Raw genomic sequence first — 25,891 nt, 5'->3', positions numbered from 1 at the left:
CAGCCCACCACCTCTGCGACAGCAGGCTGGGGCCTCCTGGGCCTACGTGGGCAGTGAGTTCCAGGCAAGCGGCATCTCTTTCCAGAAAGGAGCAAAGAACTACAAAGCGTGTTCACGCAGGCTGGGGCATGGGGAACTCCCAGATTTGATTCAGAACAGCCACATGGAAGCTGTGGTTTGCTGTGGACCAGGCAGGGCTCACCAGGCACCGTCAAGTGGACAGTGGCCTGGACAGTGGCCTAGACCGTGCCCACTCCACGGAGGAGCGAGTCTTTGCAGGCTGGCGCTCAGGGGAACCGGCGGAACTGTGCAGATACTGCAGGTGTGCAGTTCTCTCCCCACGGCCTACCTTCGCAGGTATTAATGGTGAGACCCCACTGACAGTTGTATCAGAGACAATCCTGGCAAAGTTGAGCTGAGTGGAGTGGACAACTGTGGGCAGTATCAATAAGGAGGGTGAGGCAAGGTACTGCCCGTGCCCACAAGGGTCTGGTCACTTGAGTCAGAGACGCTCCTGCCATGACTGGGAGTTCTCTCAGGAGATGGGGTGCTGAGTGGGGCAGGTGGGGCTGGGGTATCTCTGGTGTACACACACACACACACACACACACACACACTGACACACACACACACACTGAGCAGGCAGGGCCAGCCTGGCCTTCCCAAAGACTGCGGCTGTTGCTCTGTACACAACCACCCAGGAAGCCGCATGGAGGCTCCCAGAGCCCCCTGCTGTGAGATCACCAAAGGGCCACTGGCCTGCGCCCTGCCCCTCTGCAGCGAGGCCCTACCTTATATATACACTTGTGGAAGTCGCTGAGGACGCCCTTCTCCTCCTCCTCCTCTTTCACCACCTCTTTTTCCTGAGCAAAGAGTCGCCGCCGGCCCGTCTTGAGCTGGGCCTGGCCCACCTCTTTGAGCTTGCTGCGGAAGCCGTTCCTGTGGGCCATGCCGTTGATGAGCCCGTTCTTGGGCTCGAAGCGGGGCAGGGGGTGGAACTTGTTGTAGTCATGCTCCGTGTGGCCCTCCAGGGGTCCCTTCCGCTTCTCCAGGATCTCTTTCTCCATCAGCACCTCCTTCTCCAGCCGCCGGTGCTCCTCGGGGGACAGGGAGTCATAGGAGAGCAGGTACTGGCAGTAGGCCTCCTGGAGCTTGGCCAGCCGGTCCTGGGCAGTTTTGGGGATACGCAGCATGTCTGCTAGTTTGTTCCATTTTTTGAGGTCAGTCACTTGCTGCATGCCACCCATCTCATTAATCAGCCGGAAAAAGCAGGCCAGGTCGAGCTCACAGCCTCCTGGGGCGGCGAGGGGAGACACAGAGGACAGTCAATGGAAAGGCCAGCAAACACGATCTGCAATTAACCGGGGAGCCGGACACCCACTATGTGCCAGGGACATGCCAGGCTCTGGGGGCAGAGCAGCAAACGATCACCTCTGGGCCTCAGGGAGCTTGGGTCCCTGGGGAGATGGGCCTGTGACGGGGAGCAGGGAGGCACAGGGAGACAGAGGTGCCTTGGTGGGTAGCTGGAGCTGCCAGGCCAGGTGGGATAGCCGGGAGGAAAGAGTTGGCCCACAGGTCTGTGGGGAGGAACATTCCAGGATTCCCTGAAGCAGGGCTGGGATGCACCCATGACCTGTGTCAACCTGGAGAAGCCATGATATACACACCCTGCATCAAGACAGCTCCCTTCCGTGAGTCAGACAGACGCACACGCGCACACCCCTGACTGCTCGGCTTCGGAGCAGCGCTCAGCTGAGGCTGTCCCATCTGTCCTCGCCACCGTCCCTGTGCATTTGCACACAGGCTGCTTGCCCCGGCAGGAGGCGCTGGTCATTCCCACCACAGCCCCCGGTCAAGTCAGGGCGCACAAACGCACACCAGCACAAAGGTGACTGGCTTTGTCTGCCATGGGAAAACCACCTCCCCCTGGCCAGTAAATGGAGCGCCCTGACGAAGCAACTGCTCACTGGCTTCGGGGACATGAGGTGCACTAGGAGGCTAGGTGAACAAGTGAAACAAAGATTTAGAGGAGATTTTGGAGACTATTTACCTCCAACATCAGAAAAAGAGGCAGCCCAGTACCTGCTGGACAGCTGCGACATGAAAGCAGGGCAAGGCAGACTGAGCATCGCAGGACAAGCAAACGAGGGCCCGGACAACCTCCCCCGACTGCGGAAGCCCCTCAGTCTTCCTCCCTAAGGCCAGCACAGGGGCAAGCGGCAGCCTGCCCCCTCTCGACAAAGGGGTGCTGGCTGTGGACAACAGAGCAGCATCGGCGAGGAAGACCTGTGTGAGGGAAGGGCGCCTCGACCTGAGACCCTTCAGGTTGCTTTCACTCAGAAGGTCCCTCGGGCTGGAAGCAGGCGGCCCCAGCCGTGGCACTGAGGTACAGACCACAGTGCTGACTAGCGTACGTGCTTCTATATTTTTCTCTAAGCGGGTCATTATGCTCCAAGGGCACTGAGAAGTTTACAGACTTGCCAACCTGTTCTCTCAAAGCCTCCAGGCCTGCCACCACCAGCCCATTCACAGGACCAGCAGGGCCTCTCCCCTCCTATGTGCCCACAGATACAAGAGCAGCATCTGTCTTAGTGACTCAGGGAACTGACTCAAAACAAACAAGTCCCTTCTCCTCTGAGGAAGCTGAACTCAGATCTGTGGCCAAAGACTTGGCAGCCCATTACCTGGTGGAATGCTTCCACCCCGGGTGCTGGCAAATACACGACAGTCCACACACAGTGACATGCTCTCTGGCTTCTGGAGCTCCAAGCAGTCAGCATGAAAGAAACACTGCTCTGAAGAGCTCAAGGGACGCCCATCCCCCATCAGCAAGGGGACTCAGAATGTGCCAGAAGGGCTTGGTGCTGGGGCGAGTCCCCCAGGGGCCGGAGAGGGCAGAGGGCAGTGACCGTGTCAAATTCCTTTTGCCTGCCAGCCTGTCCCATGGTCCTGAGGCCTATCAAGTGCCATCCCCAACAGAGGTCCACGACTAGGACTTCTTTCAAATGAAGGTGTTCTCACTCAGGCATCACCCTTGGTAGGCACCTGCTGGCAGGAACAATGAGACCGCCATGTTGCGGTTCTTGACACCTAAGTAACTGTTAAAACGTCTCCTTTTCTCCCTGCCTTTGAAAAATCAAGCTCTCCAAATTGGAGGCCAGAAAAGGCCTTGTCAGAGTGACCTTACCAAAGGGAGCCCGCACCCCACAGAACCCACACGCTCCTGACAGCACATCAAGCTCACTGGCTGAGAGTGACAGGAAGAGGCGAGAGCAGCCACTGGAGTGCTGAAGGGACCGTGGCCTCTGCCAGGCATCACTGGGGCGAGCTACTAGCGCCCCAGCCAGAGGTCGCCTGCCCTCAGAGGGATTAAGCATGTTCCGCGTTCACAAGGGCCCGGCTGGTCAGCAAGGTGATGCTTCCAGCAGCGTGAGGGTGGAGGCAAAAAGTCAGAAAGAAATGGGCTGGTCTTAGGGGTGTTTACGACTGAATCATGCCGAACACTGAGATTCTACTCCCACCTCTGAGTGGGACTGCATCTGGAGACAGGTTTTGAAAACAGGGGTAAAGGTAAATGAGGTCACCAGGGTGGATCCTAACCCACTTTGGCGTCCTCGGAGTAAGGAGACCCCAGGATTAAGTGCACTGGAGAAAGCAGCTGGGTAAAGCCAAGGAGAGGGGCCTTGGAATTTCCACCCCACGGAAATTCCAGCGTCAAGAACTGGGAGACACTGCTGGAAGCCGCCAGGTGCGCAGGCAGCGCGGCGGGAGGGCCGGGCCCGGCGGGCTGGCCGCCTTACCTATGAGCGGGAGCTCGTCCATGGTGATGCCCTGAGATCTGAGGTGCTTCTTGATGCAGGCCAGCCGCTGCACGTTGGGGCCCCAGCGCCGGCCCAGCTTGTGGACGTGCTGGATCTGCGTGACGAAGCGCATCTCGTCGTTGAGCTTGCACTCGGGCCGCCAGTCTGGCGGGGGGATCACCCTGCACATGCCGCACTTCTCCACCTGCGCGCGCACCGACTCGATGTAGACCAGTGGGTCGTGGAACTCCTTGGCCGACGGCCTGAGCACAGGGATCTCGTCCATGGCCGCCCACCCGGCCCGGCCGCTCCCCTTCTCGGGCTTGGCCGCCGCGTCCTGCGGCTTGTGCGAGGGCTCCGCTTGCGAGGTAGAACGATTTCCACAGGAGGCGCCGTCCGCCTTGCCGTGTGCTTGTCCGCCCGGCGTGCTCTTCCCGGCCGTGGCCCGCTTCGGCCGGCTCCTTTCTGAGCTCCGCTCGGGCATGTCCTTCTTCACGTGTCCATTCAGTGGCGTTTTCTCCGCCAGGGCCGGGGCCGGGGCCGGGGCCGGGGCCGGGGCCGGGGCCGGGGCCGCTGCCTTCCTGCCGGGGGCTTCGGCAGGGCCGGCCGCCCCCTTCACCTTCTTAGGGGGTGACTGCGGCTTCTCTGCCGGGTGTGCCTCTTCCAGTCTCCTCTTGGAATTCCGCAGCCCCTCCCTCAGCTGCCGCCCCCCCACCTCCTTAGTGCATGACTTTGGGTTCAACCTGCCACTGACCTTGAGGCCATTGACGGCGGGCCCGGTGGACCTGGACGCCCCCCCGAGGGATAGCACCTGTTTGCGGGTTTTTGCATTGCTACTTTCAGTTTTCCCTGAGATTGTGTGGTTGACAGCTGAACTGGGCTTGTGGTGATTGGGTTTGGTTTCCTTGACCAGTTCTCTCTTGGCTTTGGTGTATGTGACAGTCCCCTTAGTCACCGTTGCAGTGTACTTCACAGTTTTGGACGGTGAAGGTCTGACTTCGCGCATCTTTTTGGCACTGGTTGCACTTGCACCCAGAGATGACATTCGAGTGACTCCATTTACCTTAGAAACCTGGGAGGTGGCAGAGGAGGCAGAGGAGAAAGAAAACAGATTAACAGTGCACGAGATTAACAGTGCGCCTACCCACACACCACTACACAGCCAAGCCAGCTGCTGGCTGCACAGGAGGCGGGTCCCAGCGACCCCAAGCAAACCCGAGCCAAGAATCTGCTGCCAGGCATCCAGATTCACAATCTCGGGGCAGCTGACCAGATCCCCTTCCACACAGTAACATACCACGGGCCCAGGGGTTGCCGGGGGTTCCTGGTGTTTAAGGTCTGTGCCAACACCCAGGGCTCTTTTCAAAACAGGACGCTTTCACAGTAAGGACCTCTCCCTGTGCCTGCCGATCACCCGTCACCGGTCTGCAGCACTTTCAGGAACCTGCCGTCAGGGCCGAGGGATGTAGACAGACACACAGACACACACGTGCGCGCGCACACACAGTTCCAAGAAGAGAGGAGCATGCCACTCTTTGTGTGCTCCACATAACAGCATGATCTGCCCACAGAATTTTTATATATATATGCTATTTAAAAAAAAAAAGAATGAAACAAAAATACTATGGAAAGAAAAGAACAAGAGCACTTCATGTGGATGGAGTGGTGCGTGTCAGAGGGGAGGCTGCCAACCGTGGGCTTATCGGCCTCGTCCACACCTCTGAGCTGCAGCCCTCAGCCATGGGATGTAGGGGTATACCAGCCCCGGCCACGAGCAGGCCTGGCCACTCTTTTCTGCACAGCTGGTTCCTGTTTCCCACCCTCAGAGTCAGCTTCCCCGCTGTCCCCCCGGAGCCAGGTGAAGAGAAGCAGATTCTGCGCCCGCTGTGTAATGGTCTGGACATTCTGTGGCATGTAAAAAAAAAAAAGGGCCTCTTTCTAAAAAGAAAAAGGAAGGACACAGAGAAGCAGAAGCACAGTGACTCCCAGATGGAGTGCTGAGGGCCACAAAGGGAAGTGCTCATGCCTGGCGGGTTTTAGGGTAGACAGTCACGAATCCCCTTCTGCACGACCTGCACATGGCGTTCACACCACAAGCACCAACTTTACATTTGCAACGTAAGTTCAAAAGCAAGGAATCCTGGGATTCCAAAAGAGGCGGACTAAAAACCATACAACTCCCAAGGAACACAACAGCCCTCTGTTTTCACCAGCTGCAGTGACAGGAAGGTGACAGGATGGAGGGCGCCTGCGCCGAGCAGCTGCTTCTCAGAGAACCTTCCTTCCCCCCTCCTGTCTGGCTGAGAAGCGCCTACGGGAGCCACTCCCGCCCACTCAGTCATGCTGCACGCAGGCTGCCTCCACTGGGGGGATCAGGTTCTTGGGGAACAGCACCTGCGTCTTTCTTTCCAATAAGCCCAGGCTTCACCTTGGAGTATGCAGTTACCACGATAGAAAAACAAACACAAAAAAACCCCAAACGTTCAGATGGAATTCTCAGCACTACCACCACCACAGCCCGAGTCTGATCCGGCCAGGGAGCTGACCCACATGGCGCAGCATACCCTTCCTGTCTCGCCTGCTGCTCCCCTCGGCAGTTTATCTCCATCATTCCACCGCCTCTTCTGCTCCCCACTGTCTCTGGTGAATCTTCTCACCCCCATGCCTCCTGCCTACACCCCAGTTCTATACATAAATAAATCTTAAGAAAAAAAGGGAGTCAAACCCAGAGGTTCTCAGAATCCCCTTGCAGAGCTTGTCAGATCAGAGCAAGGGTCAGGGGTGGCACTGCTTGCTAACTGCATGTCAGGCTCGCTGAGGCTGCTGACCTGAGGACACACGTTGAGAATCCCTGAACCAACCAATCAGAAGCGGTTCTGGAAAGAACATACCACTTTTAGTATGTTCTATTAGTTTATATGCCACAATTACACACAGTCCTGCTAAAGCTGTACACGCTGATCTGGAGACGCTCGCTCCCTGAGCAGGGCTTTCAGGGAACCAGGCTTGCTGCTGAGCTACTTCGACTTCTGCACTTAAGTGACTCCCAGAGCCAGGCCCTACACCCTCTACTGCTGACAGCCACCAGACTGACAGGGTCAGGGAGAGAAAAGAGGGTTCTAGAATAAATAACGAGAGAGGAAAGCATAACAAACAAAACACAAAACCCAGAAGCCTGGTAAGAACAAATGAAAAGCAAGTTTATAAAACCAGAGGTAGAGGGAGAAACACATTAAATAAATGAGTATGAGTGGTGCCAATGTGCCCAATTCTTAGTTCTTCTTTCAAAAGTTCCATTGATGAAAACCAAAAACAACCATTTAGAAAAACAAAAGCAAACAGAAAACCCTGCTGTGAGAAAGAGAATGGATTTCATTAAGACAGGAGAACCTTTGTGTCCAAGTACCTTACAGGGTGTGAGCTAACCCAGCAGAGGGCAGGGGGTCCCCACCCTTAGGGGCGCCTGAGGCTGCTCGTAGGGTTCAAGCTCTTGTAAGGAGGCCCAGGAGACTGGTAAACACCCTGCCGGGCTGCGCATGCCTCCCAGCAAACACAGCTTGGCTGAGGCTGGTACTTGTAGTGGGGGTTTTGGCCAAGGTTATGCAAGCCCTGGCCTCTGAGAAACCTGGGAGAAGATAAAAATAGCACCGACTCGGCAGTCTAACTCACAGAACATAATCTAATGGGTGAGGGAAGGGATTCAGTGTGTGACAGCTCCCTGGAAGTTCCCACAAGTACTTCAGTCCTGCCCTACCCAACTGGACACCAGGCTTTGAGACCTGGAAGCCAGAGCCCCGCCCCCAGCGCTTGGATTCGACCTCAAAGAAGACAGCAGGCCCTTGGGTGCGGGCAGTCTGGCTCCTCCCTGGCTCAGTAAGCTATGGAGAGGCCAGCTTTCTGTGTGGTGGGGTTACACACAATCTGCCACCTACAATGGCAAAAGGATCATCTTGTCTCCACAACTCTGTAAAGTTAAGTGCTGGCTTACTGCCAATAGGCAGCCAACTCTCTTGCTCCAGTAGATGAGTTATTCTGTTCATTTCCTTCCTTGCTGTTGAAACAGCCATCTTCAAAAGTGTCCTCCGAATTGCATACATACAGGCCGTCGAACAAGCCTGAAGGCCATACACGACCCCCTGTGGCCCGTTAGAACCATGAGAAATTGAGGAGGGATGACTCAATGACCATCCTCTCTCCCTACCTATAGCCCTCCTGCGTGCCTGCGGTTTTGTGTTCCAAGAGGCCACAAATGCAGCTGACCAATGAAGGCAGGAAATCAGCCTGTCCCTCCAGCTGTATGCCCATGGGGTGCAGGTGGGGGTAAAGCAGAACCACCCCCCCACCCAGGCAGACCTGTGTTAACAGCCTGTTCCCTTGGACAGACCTAGCCACACGGGTCCAACACTTAACGTAACTCGAGATCACACAGGACAGAAAGTGGCACTGTCTCACCTTGCCATGCAGGGTGTCGCACACAACCATCGCCTCAAGTGCCGCCACCTCAGAGATTCAAATGAGAAGGGCACCCAGGTCACTGAATCAGCTCCCCACACAGGGGCCTGCGTCTCTGTGCTCGTCATGAGAAAGTGCTTTCACTGAGCACATAGAGAGGTCATTCCATTCCACTCAAGAATTAACATAAAAGTGGCATTTGGCTTCAAAATGGTAACAACACTCTAACCAAATGACTTCCTCTCTTCAAAGAGCCGCTTCTCTCGGCTCTGAATCAGATTTCTAACCTTACATCCCATTCCAAGTCACACCTTGCTCCACAGGAAGCAGGGTGACTGCAGTTTGTTCTTCACTGCCCACCACCACCCATCTGTCCCCTGTCACTCATTTTGCTCCCAGACACATGAGCAAGAGGAGGCTCCATCTATGACAACCAGTGTGTCCTCACAGAAGTGTGTCCTCAGTGCGACCAGAAATTCAATGGCCATGCTTCTATCTCCCACTAGAGGGGGCCTTTGAGTCAGGGGCCTCTGCCCACTGGTTAGAAGTGAGAACTGGTTGAGAGATGCATTTATGGCTGAGGGCAGTGGAACGAAAACTTGAATTGAAAAAGAATAGACAGGGAAGGCCAACCAATGTGGCAGAGAAAGGGTCCAGCCTGAAGTTAATGAAGACTGTACCTCAACATACCACAGCAGCAGGCAGGACAAGAGAGATATTTAGCCCCACTCCCAGAAAGGGGAACCTGGTCATAGGAGGGAATCACCCCATCTTTCTATGAAATCTGTTCCAACTACAGGCAACTTAATGAGCAGAAATACTGCGCAATGAATCGGTGTCACTAAAGTTACCAGCATAATCCAATGAGGAGAGAGAAGACAAGTTATCAAAGGCAAGTTTGGCATATTTTGGTCTAAATGTCCCCATTCGCTTTCAAGGACTCTGAATCTCCCCATTTTTTAATTTGATGAGATTTTAAACTCCCTCACTGCATTTTAAGGGCGAAGACTTTTCAGCGACCCTGTGGCCTTTCACAAAACCCAATTCTCTGAAGTAGCACCGCTCAGCATCTCTCTGGGGCCACCAAGTTCATCTTTGCCGCATTTCTGCTGGAGGCCACCAAGTTCATCTTTGCCTCCAAGTGAAGACTTAGCCCAGCGACCTGCATCCTGGCTGACTAACCACACACAGCTGAGTGAAAATCTCCTCCCAATACTCTTGGAAAATTAATGTTTCAAAATCCTCTCTGATTTGCTTTACCAACTAAATTCACTAATTGTCTTCTATTACATTTAAACTGAAGTATGAGTTTATGGAAATTAAAAGACAAACCTCCTTCACCACTTTGTCAGACACTCAGCACACCTGCAAATGCTCACCCAGCCACTGCCCCAGCTCCCAAGTGGCCTGAGTGCACATCTGGACAGAAGGGCACATCTGGTACCACAAAAGCTCCAGGCCATGCTGGGCAGGGGCAGAGCGAGCGTCCTGCAGGGTCTCGCGGGAAAGGCCAGTATAACCAAGAGATGGGGGGCCCTCGTGGCTCTGAGAGTGCCACAGCCAGCAGGGGAAGCCACTTCATAGAGCACCACACTGCCAGAACCGTGTTCATCCTTTTCTTTTAAGCGGACATAAAAACACAAGTTATATTTGAAATTACAGACACCGTATCCCTTGAGCCCCTAGCTTTCATGCAGCTGAAAGATGAAAGGTCAGGGTCTAATCATTTGCATCAAGCAGTTACAATTCATTTTTATTGACCTTATTTTCCAGGGACTTAACTAATGGAGTTTGATGGTTTCCAAATTGTCCTTTCATTTCTCACAACATGCCTGTGAGAGGACTTGGAGTGCCTGGCTGCAGTGAACAACGGGGACCGGGCAGGCTAAAGATCACATCTTACGTCCCAGTGAAGGGAGGGGTCAGAGCCAAAGTACTGATCGGATCAGGCGCCCTGGCCATCATACCGTGGGTGGTCAGAGCGCGGAGGGAGGGATGTCCCTGAGGGCAGGGGTGCACTCCAGGAGCCAAGGGAAATCCTGGGCAGTGCTGAGAGCCGGATGTGAGCGGAGACTGAGGAAGGCCAGATTTGACTCGAGCCAGCTCGTCCAGTGACAGGCTGGCACATGGAGGTGTGCTTATGATCCCGCGTGAAGGTAGCATTATCTCACCCCTCACTATGAGACCCCACAACTTCGTGTCTGCTCCACAGATCAGCCCCCACCCTCAAGGGCCCCTTTGTGCTTGTTTTCTCTCACAAAAAAAGCATCTGCACCCCTCCTCCACCCCGCACAGGTGTCTGTCAAGCCATTGACTGTCACCTTGGCCTGGAGTGGAAAGCTTGCCAGACACAGAAACCAGACTGGGGGCTGTGATGCTCTGTGCGCTTCAGTATGAGGTCTGGACTCGCACTCCACAGTCACACTCTCCTGTTCCTCAGGAAAACTGAGGTCTGTGTTTTAGGTGCAGCAGCAGTGTGCAGATCATGCTAAAACCACCTGCTTTCCCAAGGGAACACTGTGACGGAGAAGTGGGTAAGGGAGGACTATAGAAGCATGAGGATTCTACTCTCGCTCATCCCACCCCAACTGCCAATGTCCAAGAGCTAAAGGCCAACACCCTTCCACCAGCAACATTCAGAGAGAAACGGCCTGAACATCGTCGAGGACGAAGGGGCGAGACCACGGGACAGAGCCACCTCCCCAGCCGGAGTGGAGTCCAATATTTTTACAGCCATGGTCGGCTCACTTATTCTAGTAAGGTACCAATCAAGAAATCACTCTGAGCCATCCTACCTTGTCCTGATCTTTCTTTAAACATTACCGTCTCTGATCTGCTCTAGTGAAAAGGGGAACTGCATTAAAATTCCAGGCAGAGAAAGCTAACCCACACTCCCCTTGGTTTGATGACTGTCAAATAGAATAAAAAGGGAAAGCACAGGGGCCAGTGAGATGCCACCTGCATGCCTCCCCTCTTTCTCCCTCCCAAGGTCCCGAGGAATCACTTGTCCAGGGACAAGAATACAGTGGCAGCAAACAATGGCTGAGCAATGCGGCCACTGACCCCAAAACAGGACCTGTGCTGTCTGACCCGCTTCCCTGCAGTGGGGACAGCAGGACAGTGGGGCGCACCGCGTCACCCTGCTGAAGCTGATGGCGCCCAGCTCGACTGGCCCCACTGAGCAAATGCTCTGCGACCCAGAAGCCCTGGCCCAGAGGGGCTAACCTGTCATGTGAAAAGGGACAGGTCTCCTGCTCTGCACACCAAAATGGGCTCCAGGGGCCCTTAATTTGCGTGGGCCCAGGGCGCATGGAATAGAGAGCAATGACAGAGGCAGGGTCCCTGCCCATGGATACCCGAGAGGCAACAGAGTGGGGCACTCCTCCAGGGACAGGTGTGGCCGCGCCCGGCAGCCCGGCCCGCCAACCCGCCCAGCCGGCGCCCCGGTGCGAGGCCAGGCCCTCCCTGCCCATCTCCCAGCTCCTACTTTTAAGTTCTCTGAACACAGATGTCCTGAGCTATGGCTCACACTCCCCTTCAGTTAGTTAGCTCAGTGGCACTGGAAAGGGGGGAGGGGGGTGGGCGCACGCAGGTCTGGGCTGGGGCTTTACCTGTTTCCGTAAGTCCTGAGCCGACCGATGCAGAGGGGGGTGGTGATGGTTAGCAGCGGGCCCCTTGGCAGAGGAGCCCGTGGGGGGGGTCGCTGGGGGGTGGTTCGCTGGAGCCTGCTCTCTCCGGCCCTCAGCCCGCTGGTCACTGTGCTTCTCCTTCCCGGGAGTGGCCTCTTTGCTTTTGTGTTTTTGAACAGGTTCTTTCTCCCGTGTTGACCTGCTGGAACCATTGAAAACTAGAAAGGAAGGAGAAAGGAACAAAGACGTCACTACACTGAGCATGCTGCCAGGAAACCTACATTTTGTCCAGACACACAGATTCAAGGACAGCATTCTGGACTCTGCTAGGGGTAGACAGGTTCTGGGAGAACCCACATTCAGACCGACCACTGCCAAGACCACATTCAGGAATAATTCCGAGTACTGAGCCTGTCTGTATGTCTCGCACATACACTTTACAAAATCAGACATCCTATGGTTTACCTGATGTGTATGAAATGACTGAAAATTGACTTTTAAAATCCCTGCAAAAAAACCACACCAGCAGCCCTCAGAACATCAACACCACACTTGAAACAACAGAAGGTAAAATGAGGAAAGCAACGCGAGTGACACTCCAAGCTCAGGGCACCATGTCTGCAGCCATGCAGGTGTCGAGAATAAGGCTACAAACAGCCTCATCTAAAAGCCAGGCGTGAGGCTCTGGGCTGAAGATCTGCCCCGGAGCTGGTGCAGGCAGTGGCGCTGTGCACATGCACGTGCCAGAAATCACCCCAGCAGTAAGAGCCAAAGGCACCCAGGTCAGGAGGAGCCAGGGGACCTCACTGAGGCTCAGAGACACCCACTGAGGCTCAGAGACACCCACCTCCCAGAGCCCAGCCCTGGGCCGCTGCACAGACCAAGAGGGCGTCAAGGAGAGCCTGCCCCAGGTGCCTCTCACTGCCATCTCCCAAATACCCCCGAAGTCACACCCATGCAGGGAATTTAAAGAGAGGTTCAGTGAGTGGCCGCTGCCATGGTGACTTCCCGGCCCTACTTCCCAAGCCCAGCTAGCGGGTTGAGCAGTCACGCACCCTCCACCTCTTCCTCTGCCACCCACAGGTCTCCTGCCCACCAGGGCCACCCAGCAGCAGCCTGTTTCTCCAGGGCAGGCCGGGGAGACAGGAGCTGTAGGCCGATTGCAGGGAGAAGCCAGGATGAGCCCCTGTATGGGCCCTTGGAGTTTTCCAAGGTCACTGCCTACCCACCCATGGGCTCCTGAGCTGTTGCAGACCACACCCACCCAAAATTGTACAATTCCAGGCAAATTCACTACTCAACCAAAAACTACAAGGGAAAATTCTTCCTGCTGATATGAGGGTGGTGTCAAATGTCACCCTCAGGGGGCTCACCCCTCACCAGCCTCTCCCGAGGCCTGCAACCCTGACTTGTACCTACAGAGGCCTCAACATTTCCTCCATTACTGGGTCTGTAAGTGTGCTGTGAGCTGGCACTTAGGCCAAATAGATAGAAAAAGATTTTTCTTCTACTTTGTTGTCTGCATTCCCATATAGATCTACTAACCCATTTTTTTTTATAGGTTTCTTTCTTTGTTTTTTTATGCTTGGTTAGCCAGCCAGCTCACATTTTCAAATGATAGAATTATCTTCTGTATTTTGACTCAATTGTGAAGATGTAATTCTTCAGACCACCTGCCTAAGGTGTAGCACAGAGATGACATGATGACATTTCCATATCCAGATTAGATGGGAATCCTGCTCTTCAAAGTCCCTCTCCATGTGGTGATTCCCTATTCTAAGTAGATTTTCAATACTGAAAACCATGCAAAACAAAAACATGGCATACGATCCTGTGTTGTGGAAGGTTCCACTGGATACTCTGTTACAGGGAAAATAAAATGGAGGGCTTCAAGTGGCTGGCATTTATTCTAAGTGTCAGAAACCATCAATCAATTGCCAAGTTGGCAGTATCTGTGTCGGCTTTCAAGACAAATTAAAAGCAGCATCTGTATGGAATCACACCAGAGGACCCCGTTTAATAGTTTTACTTTTTAAGATCATTTAAGAATTTGTCTCTGTGGGTTTGCCCAGTTTAAGGAAACTATTTTGCAACTAGGTCGGTTGTTTAATCCTTAGGTTTAGTTTTCTCATCTGTGTGTGGGAGTAGCACATGTTCTTATGGAGATTTGGGAAACTTTACTACTGCACAAAGGACCGTCTCAGCCTACTATGTAGTCAGAATGTGGCAAGCTCCCCTGCCCCCTAGATATAGGAGGAGAAAAGCTTCAAAATACAGCCAAAGGACGGGGGAAGCATCACAAAATCCCACGTGACCTGGTTGCCTCCCAATATCCATTTCATGCCAACATCTGGCCTCAACAAGAAGGTCGTGTAGAAAACACCTTGCACTTTCTACTAGCTTAATGACTCTCGGGGGACCAAGAGATCCTTTCAGGGGTCCCTCAAGATAAAACTCTCTCACTATAAACTTTGCCTTTTACACTGTGTTGTTGTGACGGCACAAGGGAAGAGTGCTGGCAGTGAACACTCCTCAGACGTCGCCGAGATTCCCTATTTCACATGTCCCAGAATGGCTAGCCCTCAGAGTTCCCAAAGGACGAGGAGAAACTGTGACCCGCACACAGCGCATACAAGATGTAAAACCTGTGGTACCTGTGGAAACAGACCAAAGGGTTTTTCAAAGGTGAAAAAGAGTTACCATCTCCCCGCCCCCCACCCCCCGCAGTCCCTCTTCTAGAATGTACAACTACAGAAATGAGGAAAACGCTTCTATAAAAGTTTGAGTACAGATGTTCGAAGCAGAATTATTCATAATTACTGAAGGGAAAATTAAGATCTTGCAACTGGTACTGGGATTAGTAAGAAGGGCTGTACTGCTTCTTACTGATAGGACTCAAGCACTGTTAAGGTCACTGAGTTTGGCAGAACCCTGAAAGCATTGAGAAGTTAATGACAAAGGTCACACAACGCCATTCATTCACAGGAAATGACCAAACCAGACTAACCAATAAGACTGAAAATAGACTCACGCTTGTACAAGCTGGGGAGGCTTGGCGACTATGAGGTGACTGCTGACAGGTTTTTCAGGAGGGAAATGAGAGAAGCTAGAGGTTGGCTCTGGCCATGGCTGTGCAATTCTGAATACCGTGCATACACCCGAACTGTGTCATTTAATGGGTACATTTTATGATTGGTGAATTACATCTCAGTAAAATTTACTTTTTGAAAAACAGCAGCAAGAACAGGTGAGTAAAACTGCTGGTGGCAGAACACAAATCGGAGCAAGTTTTATTAGTTACTTCATGACCGGGTCACCATAGTGTAAAAGGAAGTCAGGCTCCGTCTCAGTGAGAACGCAATAATGCAGAACAAATGGTTAACAGTATCGAATCTCAACCCTTGAGTACACATACTTTGTGTGACCAAGTGGGGCGACACACATTCTGCAGGCCAAGGCAGGGTGACTCTTCCAGGGAGAAGCACTTGTGTTGCAAGTTAGCTGCTCATTTTCTGGAACGCTATTTTTATTGGAAAAAAAAAAGAACTATCATTTTTGCAGCCATTTTCTCAAAAATGAATAAAGTAAATTTATCAAGGAAAAAACAGCAAAAGCAAGTAGGTTTTGCTGCCAGTGAGAATTCACAATTGCAGGCAAAAATGGAAATTAGGAGAATGTGTCTGCCACCGTGAGTCTGGCAGCCAAGCAACACTTGCAAGTTTTATGGTGAGGTCTGTGAAGACGGTATTCTTACGTCTCCATGATGACAGGTGCAGACAAATGGAGAGGTGTGCTTCACTCGGAGAATCACTGTTTTCAAATGAGCAAAACAAGACATCACCAACTTGTGCATGGGTAAGAAATCTAGAAGTGGAAGACAAACCGATGGACTGTGACAGCAATGTGAAAAGTTCACCGCTGCGAGTCCAGATTGCTTAACAAGTGACCTTTAGAAACCACCATTTGTTGAGTCTGGCTGTGGTATCCAGGAGTTAAAACCACCACAGGCCCTTTCCTTTTCCAGCTACATGATTGTTTAAGGCTGATTTTCTTCAAAGACATCACACCAACCTACATAGTGCCAGAGAGTGAATGCAGAAACACACACAAGGTGGAGCTATCTTTTTTTTGTCCTCCCCCATCACAGTTTTAATTACAAAAACATATAAGTTTGGGAATAGGGTCACACCTCAACAATGGCATGTGCCTCACTGGCCCTTTCAGCGTAAGACACCATCATTTGCCACCTCTACGCCCTTCCTCTCCCTACTCCCAGCGCAGTTCATAGGGTCAGTGTTATTTTTATTGTGTTTGGCTAGCTTATTATCACTAGCTACTTACAGTACACAAATAAGAGAAAAGCACTCAGTAACTGTCTTTCACTTCGTATAATTACCTTCAGATTCATCAACATTGTCTCAAAAGTCCCTTTCAGCCTTTTAAACGGCTGAGTAGTACTCCATTTAATATATATACACTACAATGTCTGATCCAATGGTCTGCCCATGGGAATTTAGCTTGCTGTTGTGAATAAAAGGAATGTAGCTATCTTCTACTAGGCCAGACATAAAAAAAAATTTTTTGCGAAGATGTAAATGCAGCTCCACTCACCAAAACTTTTTAAGTTTAGAATATAGCTAATTTTTCATTAAGCTGTTAGTAAGTTTTAACATATAATGGGTTTTGTGCTGTTTTAAAATGGCTAGTTTTTTATTTTAACATGACAAATATGCATTAAACAGAATCTGATGTAATATAAAGATTCTTAGATGGGACCGGGGGGGGAGGGGGGCACCCTTAGTTAATTCAGAGTGCAGAGAAGTTGAGACCAAAAAGCCTGGCATGAGCCACGGTCTCTGTGGTTAGCTACAGCCTTGTTTCTAGGGCTTCCTTTCCCTGCACTTATACCTACCTACATGCAAGAACACCTCAATAAAGCTCAGAGGCAGCTTCCTAAATTTCAGATCAGAGAAACCATTTGCTAAATATTTGGCTAGGGAGAGGTGACCTGTCCAAGGTCTAGTTTCTCTGTCTCACAGGGTTGCTTTTCATTCATTGAGGAACGAGTAACCTGGAAAGGAGCTCAGCAGGGCAGGACTTGGGCACTGGGGAAGAGCTGCCTGCTAGGCACCTCTCAAGGGAGCCCGCATTCGGACACTGGTTGGTAGACAGCACCCGCAGTCCTACAACCTCCTTTATAAACACAGCAAGGAGTGAGGCCGGTACCTACTGGGACTTCAAAGACAGTAGTTCCAAGTGGCACTAATGCGTAGTTGGCCAGCAATACCTCGCTGAGATTGAAGAACCCTCATCTGAATTTTCTGTCCCTAAAACAAGACACAGAACTCTCATGTTCCTCAAGGAGTTTGAACAAGTCCTCAGGAAAATACCCTCGAAAGCAAGGCCTTGCAAATCAACATGAAGCAGCGGGTACTGATTGCAGGCTGGAAAGTGGAACCAGGAGAGGGAGGCATTTGCCACTAACTTAAGAAACCAAAGCACACACCTCCGGAACAGTAACCTGGTGTCTCAGAGACTGTTTTGACATAATAATCGGAAAGTTTTCAAAAATATCAAAGTGAAAATGGCATAAAATTAACTGTGATTTACAAACAAAAAGATCGTTTCCAAATGAACCCGCCTTCCACAAGCATCTTGCTATTTTACACCAGGAAGCTATCCTAGTGGCAACACGGCATAAAAGTCAAATCATGTGTTAAATGGGAAGAACGGGGAGCAGGGACCAGGCAAGGGATGGAGCAAAGACAGGGTATATTTTGTGCTCAACAGCTCATTAATTTTAAGTGTCGTGGGAACCTGCCAGTTTTAACCCTCCAAGTAATTATCTTTTGTCTTAATTTGTAAGATTCTCTAGAAGGGGAGAGGAAAAAATATTCACTCTCACAGGGAAAGACTAAAGCCTGTGAACATAAGAGACAGAAAGACGGTGAAAGTTAGATCTCTGCATAGAAGATCTCCACACGCTGTCCCCAATTAAAAGGAATAATTGGACTAGTTTCTTTGAAAGAAAGAAAGGGGGGGGAGAAGCATTTATCATGGTGAGCCATATTAGGAAACTGTATTGTACTCAGATACAAATAGCTTTACATTAATGAGCAAGGCCAAATACATTGCTTTGTATACACACACACTGAAAGTTAAATAGCCTACGGACAAGTGTTTCACACCATGGCAAAAGACATCTTTAAAATCCGAAGACTGCTATTTGGATTTAGGGTCACTTCATAGCCAAGAAGTTAAGATTTGCTTCCAGAAAGGGATGAAAAAGAAATGAGCACGAGTAGTTACTTGAAAAACTACTTTAGCAGTGTACTGCAATTTGTGGAAGGCAGAAAGCCACACCTTCCCAAAGGAACTCTCATATACAGCTCCGGGGGTCTGCTCTAAACCATGTCCCCTGGGCAAGCTGTTCTAGCGAGATTCCAACAGGGCTCCTGGCAGAGATCCGTAAGGCAGGCTAGGAAAAGCAGGTCCCCTAAGGTCTTTTTTGAAACCCTCAGGATGGACACAAACTGGTGGAGGAAGGTGGGGAACTTGCTTTTGATTTTCCCTTCCCTGATCTGTTCCCTCAATCTGCTAAAGTAGGAACCAACTGCCTGCCCTTATCTGTCTTCCAGTAATCACCGAGCATTTAAAATAAAAGTATTAAAATGCTCTGTGTTCGAGAGAAGAGTTATGCAAATATATGAAGCCAGATCTTAAAAGCTTCTGTGGCAGTGGTGAAGACCAATTCGGTCTCTGCAGCACTGACACCGGTACAACACTCTGGCCAGTCTCCACACTCTCCTGGAGCCAGGTACTCCTCATTCCGAGTATTCCAGAAAATGAGGCACCTTGTCTACACACCAGGGGACAACCCTGGTGCTTTTTATTAGGTGACTAGAAAGGGTCCTTTCCCTTTGTATCTTTCGAAAGCTACATGATACCCTGAGATGACCAGTGTCTGACCTGAGCTAATGGCATTCTGAGTCTTCACCTCCCTGAATGAAAACAGGGGCAAAAGCCCTTACAGAAAGCCAGACTGAAAATATCTGTAGCAGAGGCACAAAACAGGACTGAACAGAGGCCTAAGGGCTGGCCTCACCCCCAATTTCATCAAGACAGACTGGCCCCTGCCCCACCCTCAAAGCAAATCCAAGGGACCCCCCCCCCCCCAAAGAAAGAGACTCACTGTAAATAAAGAAAAAGTGTTAGGGAAAGGAGAGAGAAGCTGCCAAGTTTCTGATCTCCAGCCAGATATTTAAATGTAAGCTTCGTGTCAGTACAAGGCGTGCTGACTTTGGAAGATGGGCTCCATCAATTGGCTGGCATTAAATCCTTGTTACTGTACAAAAGCTGCACTTGCTCCCTGGAGCCAGTTCAACTTTGAGTCACTATTGTCTGAAAACAATGGAATGTCTGACAACCTGTGCCAACAGTTCAAGAAAAGAACTGTAACGCAGCATGTGTGAGTGCTGTGACCGGGGCTGCCCTGGGCAAAACCACTGGCTGAGCTACAGCATCACACACAGAGCTCGAGCAGGCCGTGAAGCCCGTCGGGGTCAGCAGGTGCCCCGGGATAATCTGCGGCACAGCTCACGCACACAGGGGCCACATTACGCAAAGCCAGAAGATGAGACCCACAGTGGTCTCAGGACACCCAGCTCCACCCGCCCCCCATCAGGCAAGTGCTCCAGCTCACAGGGTAATCTCTTAACATTTGCATGGTAAAAAGAAATCTGTAAACAGAATTCATACAGCAAATTGACTTTCCTATGTAAGAACCTGAATTCGCTAAGTCAGAGTATTTTTTCCATCAAAATTTGGTGGTCATTATCCCAAGATCTAACAGTGGGAACACATCTTGTGCAATAATGTAAAGTAACCACACAAAACTTGAGAGAACTGCCATTCAAACATGTTTCTTAACATGGGTTCCTAATAACTTCTGATACGAAAGCATAAAAGGGTGGTGACCTTTGTGAGAATATAAAGGTCAGGGCCAAAAGACAGACCATAAATCAGGTTGAATGTTCTTTGGCACTGAAAAATGGCTTCTTGACCCACTTGGCCTCCAGAGGTGGTGAGAAAGGATGACACTGGTGGCGCCCTGCTGACCAGGTAGGCCCAGGCCACCCCAGGAGACTGGAGGCATCTGCATTCTCTCTGCACCCATGGCACGGCCAGGGAGGGGCCTGAGCAAATGGGGTTGGGGACAACAGGCAGTGGCCCAAGAGGACTCTTGTGCTTTGCCACTCTCAAGGAAGACGACGAAGCGCTCAGAGCACTGGGACAGAGGCTGACACAGGAAAACAAGCAAATCAAGTGTTTTGCAGGTTGGGCTGCATAAAAGCCAGATCATGAAGATTAAGTCTAAGAGGCCAGTCACTTTGGAAGTAAATGTTAAGAATCCTGGTACACCACACTCAGAATAAAGAATCTACTCACAACAATCAGAGAGAGGAACCTGGAAATGCACACTTAGTTCAGCTGGAAGGCACATAGCTATGAAAAAACACAATTTTCAGAATAAAAATATTTGTAGAGAAAAACAAAGTACAGAAATAACTGTCTTGTAGAAGAACGGCTATTGCAATTCTCCCCAAAATACTCTGGGGTTCTGCCCTTCGCCCACAGGCACACTTCCAATCGCCCTGAATCACGAGACGATGGTCAAGGGTTCCACGTGCACCACCATCCCTGGGATAGCACATCTTCCCAAGTGACTACGTGCTCCCTGTAAGATGGGCCAGATAAACTGAACTAAACCTATCAAACGCTGAAAAGCACTTCAGTTTGCAACCTGTATGACCTAACTGTATCCCAGCCAATTACGGACAAAGAATCTGAATATCTAATGACTATTCATTTCTCCAGAAGCACAGGCACTCCAGTTCCTAAGGAATGCCATGGGCTGGAGGTCAGAACAGGAGAATGGACAGTAACAGTCAACCCACACCCTGCACCCTGACAGGAAAAGCCAGGTGTTTGCATTTTACAAATGGGGAAACGAAGGCTTGAAACAGTTTGAACAACTGGTCTGATGTCGGTGGCTGTATCCCACCGTTGTCAGCATGAGTGTTCCCCAGCACTGTAGAGCAAATGCTTCAGGAAAATGAGAAGATAGGATGGGCTTGTTAAGCTGGAACCCTCCGCCATACTGGAAACAGCTCGTCTGGGTGAGGTCAACAGTCTCATGTTCAGTTAACAGTCCTCTTACCAAGCCTGCGTTGTGTGCCAGGAATTTAAAATGATAACTATTCTGGGATTCTCTTATCAATTACAAGGTTGTTCCAGACTTCCTGATCTGTTGACACACATGTAGTATTAATGATCATAACCAATACAGTGCCTTCGATAGCCACGAACTGTCCCAAGATACATGAATGCCTTCAGTGATTCCCCCAAAGAAAAATCTATGAAGAGGGCACTGCTATCATTTCTGATCTAAGCTAAGAAAATGAAAGCGCAGGTTTGTTCAAGGCTGCAGCTACACATGAGAAGCAAAGCCAGAGTCCTGCCCTCCACCACTGTGCCAAGTGACCCCTGTGCCCAAGTGGTAGCAACAGATACTGGCAGACACGACTCTGCACACACCACTGCGCTTACAGAGACGCTCCCAGTCTCTTCCAACTGTTTAGAATATTCACTTGCCTCGACATGAAAAAACTGGAACAGCCAGGGGTAGTTATTTTTTTTTTTTTAATTAAAAGGATATCCCATAAAAACCTCAATTAATGAAAAAAGCATTTGTCGGTTCAGGCATGTCCTCACAGCACAGGGCAGCAATGAGACCTTGGCCCTGCCCGCCACCCTACCCCCACCACCCAGACAGAGGGGCTGAATGCACCTCGAAGGCAACCAGAGCACAACTGCGGTAGGCTCGGCCAAATGACTGCTTTTTGGGCTTCACACAACATGCCCCGGGTGTGAATCCAAAAGCAATTAAATCATTCCGGCTGGGACTCCGACAACATGTTGTTGAAAGAGTCTTCTGAGAACATCCCTTTCCAGAAAGAGATGAGTATAAAAAGAAATGATGGGGTCTTTTATTCCTCCCATTTTTTTATAAGTGCAAAAAACCATTTGAAGAACATGTAATACTTGGCTGAATGAGCAAGCTGTCCCTTGCAAAGAAAAACACCTCACCACAATGACAACACCCAGGAAAAGCCAAAACACAACCATTCCAAGCAAGCATGTCCTTTCCTCTGGCCGACCTCACTTATCCCACTGGAAGAAGATAACCAGTTATAACAACTTTTCATCTCAGCCATTTCCAATATGAGCATATACCCTCGTGTTGTTTTGTTTCCAAATAGTGACTACCTATTGTCAAGATTCTACCGTTAAAAGAGTCATATGAGGCTCTGTCCATGAAGTATTCTGGAAATTCTGAAAAGCTATCAAGACAGAAGTCGCCGGTGGCACTGTTATCATCACCCTTGAGTGCTAACCCAAGGTTGAAAGCCCACACGATACTACCCACGTGTCATTCAGATTATGTACTTTAATAAATAAATCCATTAGGATGCTCAGCGGATTATAAATGAGAACATTAGAGCCCTATGTAATGTCTGTGAAACCAACATCTGCCTGGGAACACCATGCTTTTGCAGGAGGGCTGCTGGGGTCAAGGTTTTCTTCCCCCCCCCCCTTCTCCTCCCCCCAGAAGAGGAGACACACAACAACACTGAGGCAGTGTCTGGCTGAGAAGAAGGGCGTCTCCAGGACGCCGCCCTCTCCTGAGCCTGGAAGCTATCCCTTGCCTCTGAGCCAGGCTTCGGCTCAGTAGGGAGCCCCTGCTGCTGCTTCCCAGGGTTAAGTCTGGAGGAGAAACACACTAGAGGACCCCTTCAGCTGTTTCAGTTCTGACACAGCCGAAGTTAAACTGCTCTCGTACATTCAGCGTAATAGGGCTTTTTGGTCCAAGGTGTCCCAATTTTAACACATTTATTTTTCTGTGCAAGCATTTGGGGAAAGGATATGGATGTGCTGGTTCCAGGTGGACCACACGAGAGAAAGCACCACTCTGTAGTAGAACTGCCATTCGTGGAGGAGAACCCCAAAGAAAAGCTGCCTGCCCCATGCTCTCATGCAAAGACCTCCATTCTGAGGAACTGCTTGACCACATTGTTATGATGCTCTTATCTAGCTGCTTCTTGTGGGAAACTTTCTTTACCCAAGACACAAACCAAAATATATATTTTTTAAAAAGGAGGTTTTCTCTCTAAATTTTACTTTATGGAGTAAACTGCTCATTTGAACCAAGTCTTTGTTCTTCAAATGACTTTTCGCACTTATGAAAAGTGGAAGGAAGGGAGGTAATGTACTTGTCTATCACACACCTTTGTAAGCCTTTTCTCTCAGTGCAAAGAACTTGCTTCAAGTCAAGAATCTGGCTGAGGAGAGGCTTGTGCGGCCAAGCACACTCAGAACTGGGTGTGGGCAGCCCACGAAACAGGACACAGGCCCCCAACACCCAGGTGTGCCCCACAGGACCCTCTTCCCCATTCCGGGCACTGGTCCACTGACCACCTACAGAACACAGGTACCACTCTAAGCTTGTAGTATAGTGAATGCCACCAGGAAAAGGGGGCAATTTTTTAAGCTCCAAAGCCTCCTGCCAGGCCCAGAGAGAATAGCTCCTGCTAAATAGTGACCCAGCATTTTGCTACCATCTATACACCACCCAATGCCATGCCAGAAGGTCAGAAACGCTCCTTCTCTACTACCACGAAGAACTTTCTACAAGTAAGGCCTCTTTAGGAGTATGTCTCACCCTGTTGTGTCACATGCCACAGGCAGATAAGTATCCCCTCATGGGTACAAAATGAAATTTCAAGGAATTCTACTCCATAAAACAAAGAAATGGATCTTAGAAAAAGCACAGCAAGATAGACAACCGTTAGCTGCCATGGCAACTGTTGTCGACATGGTTCTCAGGGATTCCAACCTGACCCCTTGAGGAACTCGATATAAGCCATAGCCCCCAGGTTTTCTGCCACCACTGCCAGTCCTCATTTGGAGGCGGCGACTGTGAAGTCAAGTTACCTCAGGGCTCTAGTTGGGGCAAGAAGGCCAGTTATAAATGGAAATGATAGAAATTAGGTCTTTTTATTCTGAAAAAGGCGGCACTGTCTCAGGGAAAGACAGATGAACAGAATTTTAGTTAGAAATCTGTACTGAGCTGTGCAGGCAACCTTGCTAGTAGGCTCATCCCGTGTGAACACACAGCAGTGCCCATCACCCAGTAAGAGACCTCTGTGGCAACTGTCTCTGTCCAGGCCATGGGGCCAGGAAGTATGTCTAATTTCACTGGCTTGGAAACGGCTGAGGAAGGAGCAGTGTTGGCATTGGCATATTTCACAGCTGAATGTTTGATTTTTAGACTATTACATTTTAGACTTTTCATCTAGGGGTGATAAGGTTCTAGTATCCACAACGCCTTTCCTTACTGTTGAAAATAGCACCTTCAGAATATCCTTGCATTGTCCTGCCTGGGGGCTTACTCTCAGGCATCACCAGGACTCACTTTAATAAACTGCTGACACCCGTTTGTTTTCTTGTCATCTGTCTTCTTTATTACACAAAACATTATGTAGAATGGAGCAGTGGGGAAGATAGCTAACTAGGTAATGAAGGGTCGTTGTTTTGCTGAAATCCTGACTTTGAAGCTAAAATTAGCCTCCTTCAAAGCTGACTTCTTTATAACAAAACCACAATCTTTCTCTGGGTCACCTGAAATTGAAGGGGCACCCCTAACAGCCTTCACATTTCTGAGCTGTTTACGCCCACCCCCTCTACTGGCCTCCGGGAGAAGCAGCAGTGAGCCCTGTCAGATTTTACTATTTTTGCTACCAAAGACACAAAAGCCTGTGGCAACAGAACCAGTGGAGAGCCAAGCACCACAGGGGTGGGGGCAGGGATGTCCCGGGCAGCACTGGGGGGGAGGGAGCACAGTACCTGCACCATCACGGCAGACTCCACGTGGGCAAGTGCTCCTCTCACAGCTCACAGCGTTATGCTGCCACACTGAGGCAGCTCAGGCACCAGCTCTTCCATTTCCTCAGGTGCACAGAGGAGCGATACTGCCCTAACCACTCAGTCCCCTGCTCTGTAGCAGGTGAACTATAAAGAGATAACACGCATGAACTCACCCCAAGATCAGTCTCCTACTGCCACTCAGGGGAAAGAGTACAAATCATACCTCAAACAAAGGAGCTGAAACAGATGGCTGAGGACATTTCTTTCCAAAGTACAAATGTGATAAAATGCCAAGAAAAGCCCTTCCCTTCAGGAAGAAATGAAGGTGCAGAGAAAGAACAATGATCTGGGCAGCAGATGTCCCCCCCACACTAGAAGGTACCACATCACATTTTCTTTTCATCTGATCTTGCAAAAGCAAAGACAAGCTCACAAGCCCATAGTCATGCATGGCAATGAGCATACTGCCTCCCCCGCGTGTAGGTGCGCACATCCCCAGGGCATTCTCGCTGAGAGGGGTATTCTTGGACTCTCCTGGAGTTGAGACAAAAGCAAACCTTATCTCAGAACTCTGTTAGTATTAAAAGGAGTTTGTATTTGCATGTTTCTGAAATTGCTGTTATTATGGAGGACTTGGGTGGGACCTTGGGAAATCACCTCACTGGGTAAAATACTGAAACAAATACTGACACGATGGAAAAGGAGGAAACCCACAGGCTAGGGGTCGAGTGAATCTTGATGAATTCAAGCTGAAGAAAGCTATCCAACTATCTAGGCTGCCAGAAAGTTGAAAGTGCATCATTCCTTAGAAATCAAAAAAGTTAAATTGTAGGTTACAGGCCCAATATTATTTCAATAACTGAATGACTTTTTAAGGACATAAATAAAATCCATCTTCAAGAAAACATTTTAGAAGTAGATGCAGAGAGATGGAATTCAGAGATAAGAATTCACAGTGCCTTTGCAGCTGCGGCTTCTTCAAGTCTTCTGAAAGAAAGCAGACAGGTGTTGGGGCGGGGGGGG

The 25,891-nt window shown here is 50.3% G+C and overlaps 1 protein-coding gene across 3 annotated transcripts in view; it reads right to left on the bottom strand.

Annotated features, from left to right (window-relative positions):
• The window catches only part of JARID2 (jumonji, AT rich interactive domain 2), a 241,792-nt gene that overhangs the window by 15,127 nt on the left and 200,774 nt on the right, over positions 1 to 25,891 (bottom strand). For all 3 annotated transcript variants that reach the window (XM_004693301.2, XM_012732943.1, XM_012732942.1), the window contains 3 exons: positions 11,864 to 12,099; positions 3,801 to 4,872; positions 792 to 1,294 (listed from right to left, as the gene is read on the bottom strand). In XM_004693301.2, the coding sequence (XP_004693358.2) occupies positions 792 to 1,294; positions 3,801 to 4,872; positions 11,864 to 12,099 (1,811 nt within the window). The remainder of the gene's footprint in view (positions 1 to 791; positions 1,295 to 3,800; positions 4,873 to 11,863; positions 12,100 to 25,891) is intronic.

Source organism: Condylura cristata, unplaced genomic scaffold (genome assembly GCF_000260355.1).
Source record: "Condylura cristata isolate star-nosed mole 26May11 unplaced genomic scaffold, ConCri1.0 scaffold00037, whole genome shotgun sequence".
In the NCBI taxonomy this organism is placed as follows: Eukaryota; Metazoa; Chordata; class Mammalia; order Eulipotyphla; family Talpidae; genus Condylura; species Condylura cristata.
This window is presented reverse-complemented; position numbering and strand designations above follow the sequence as displayed.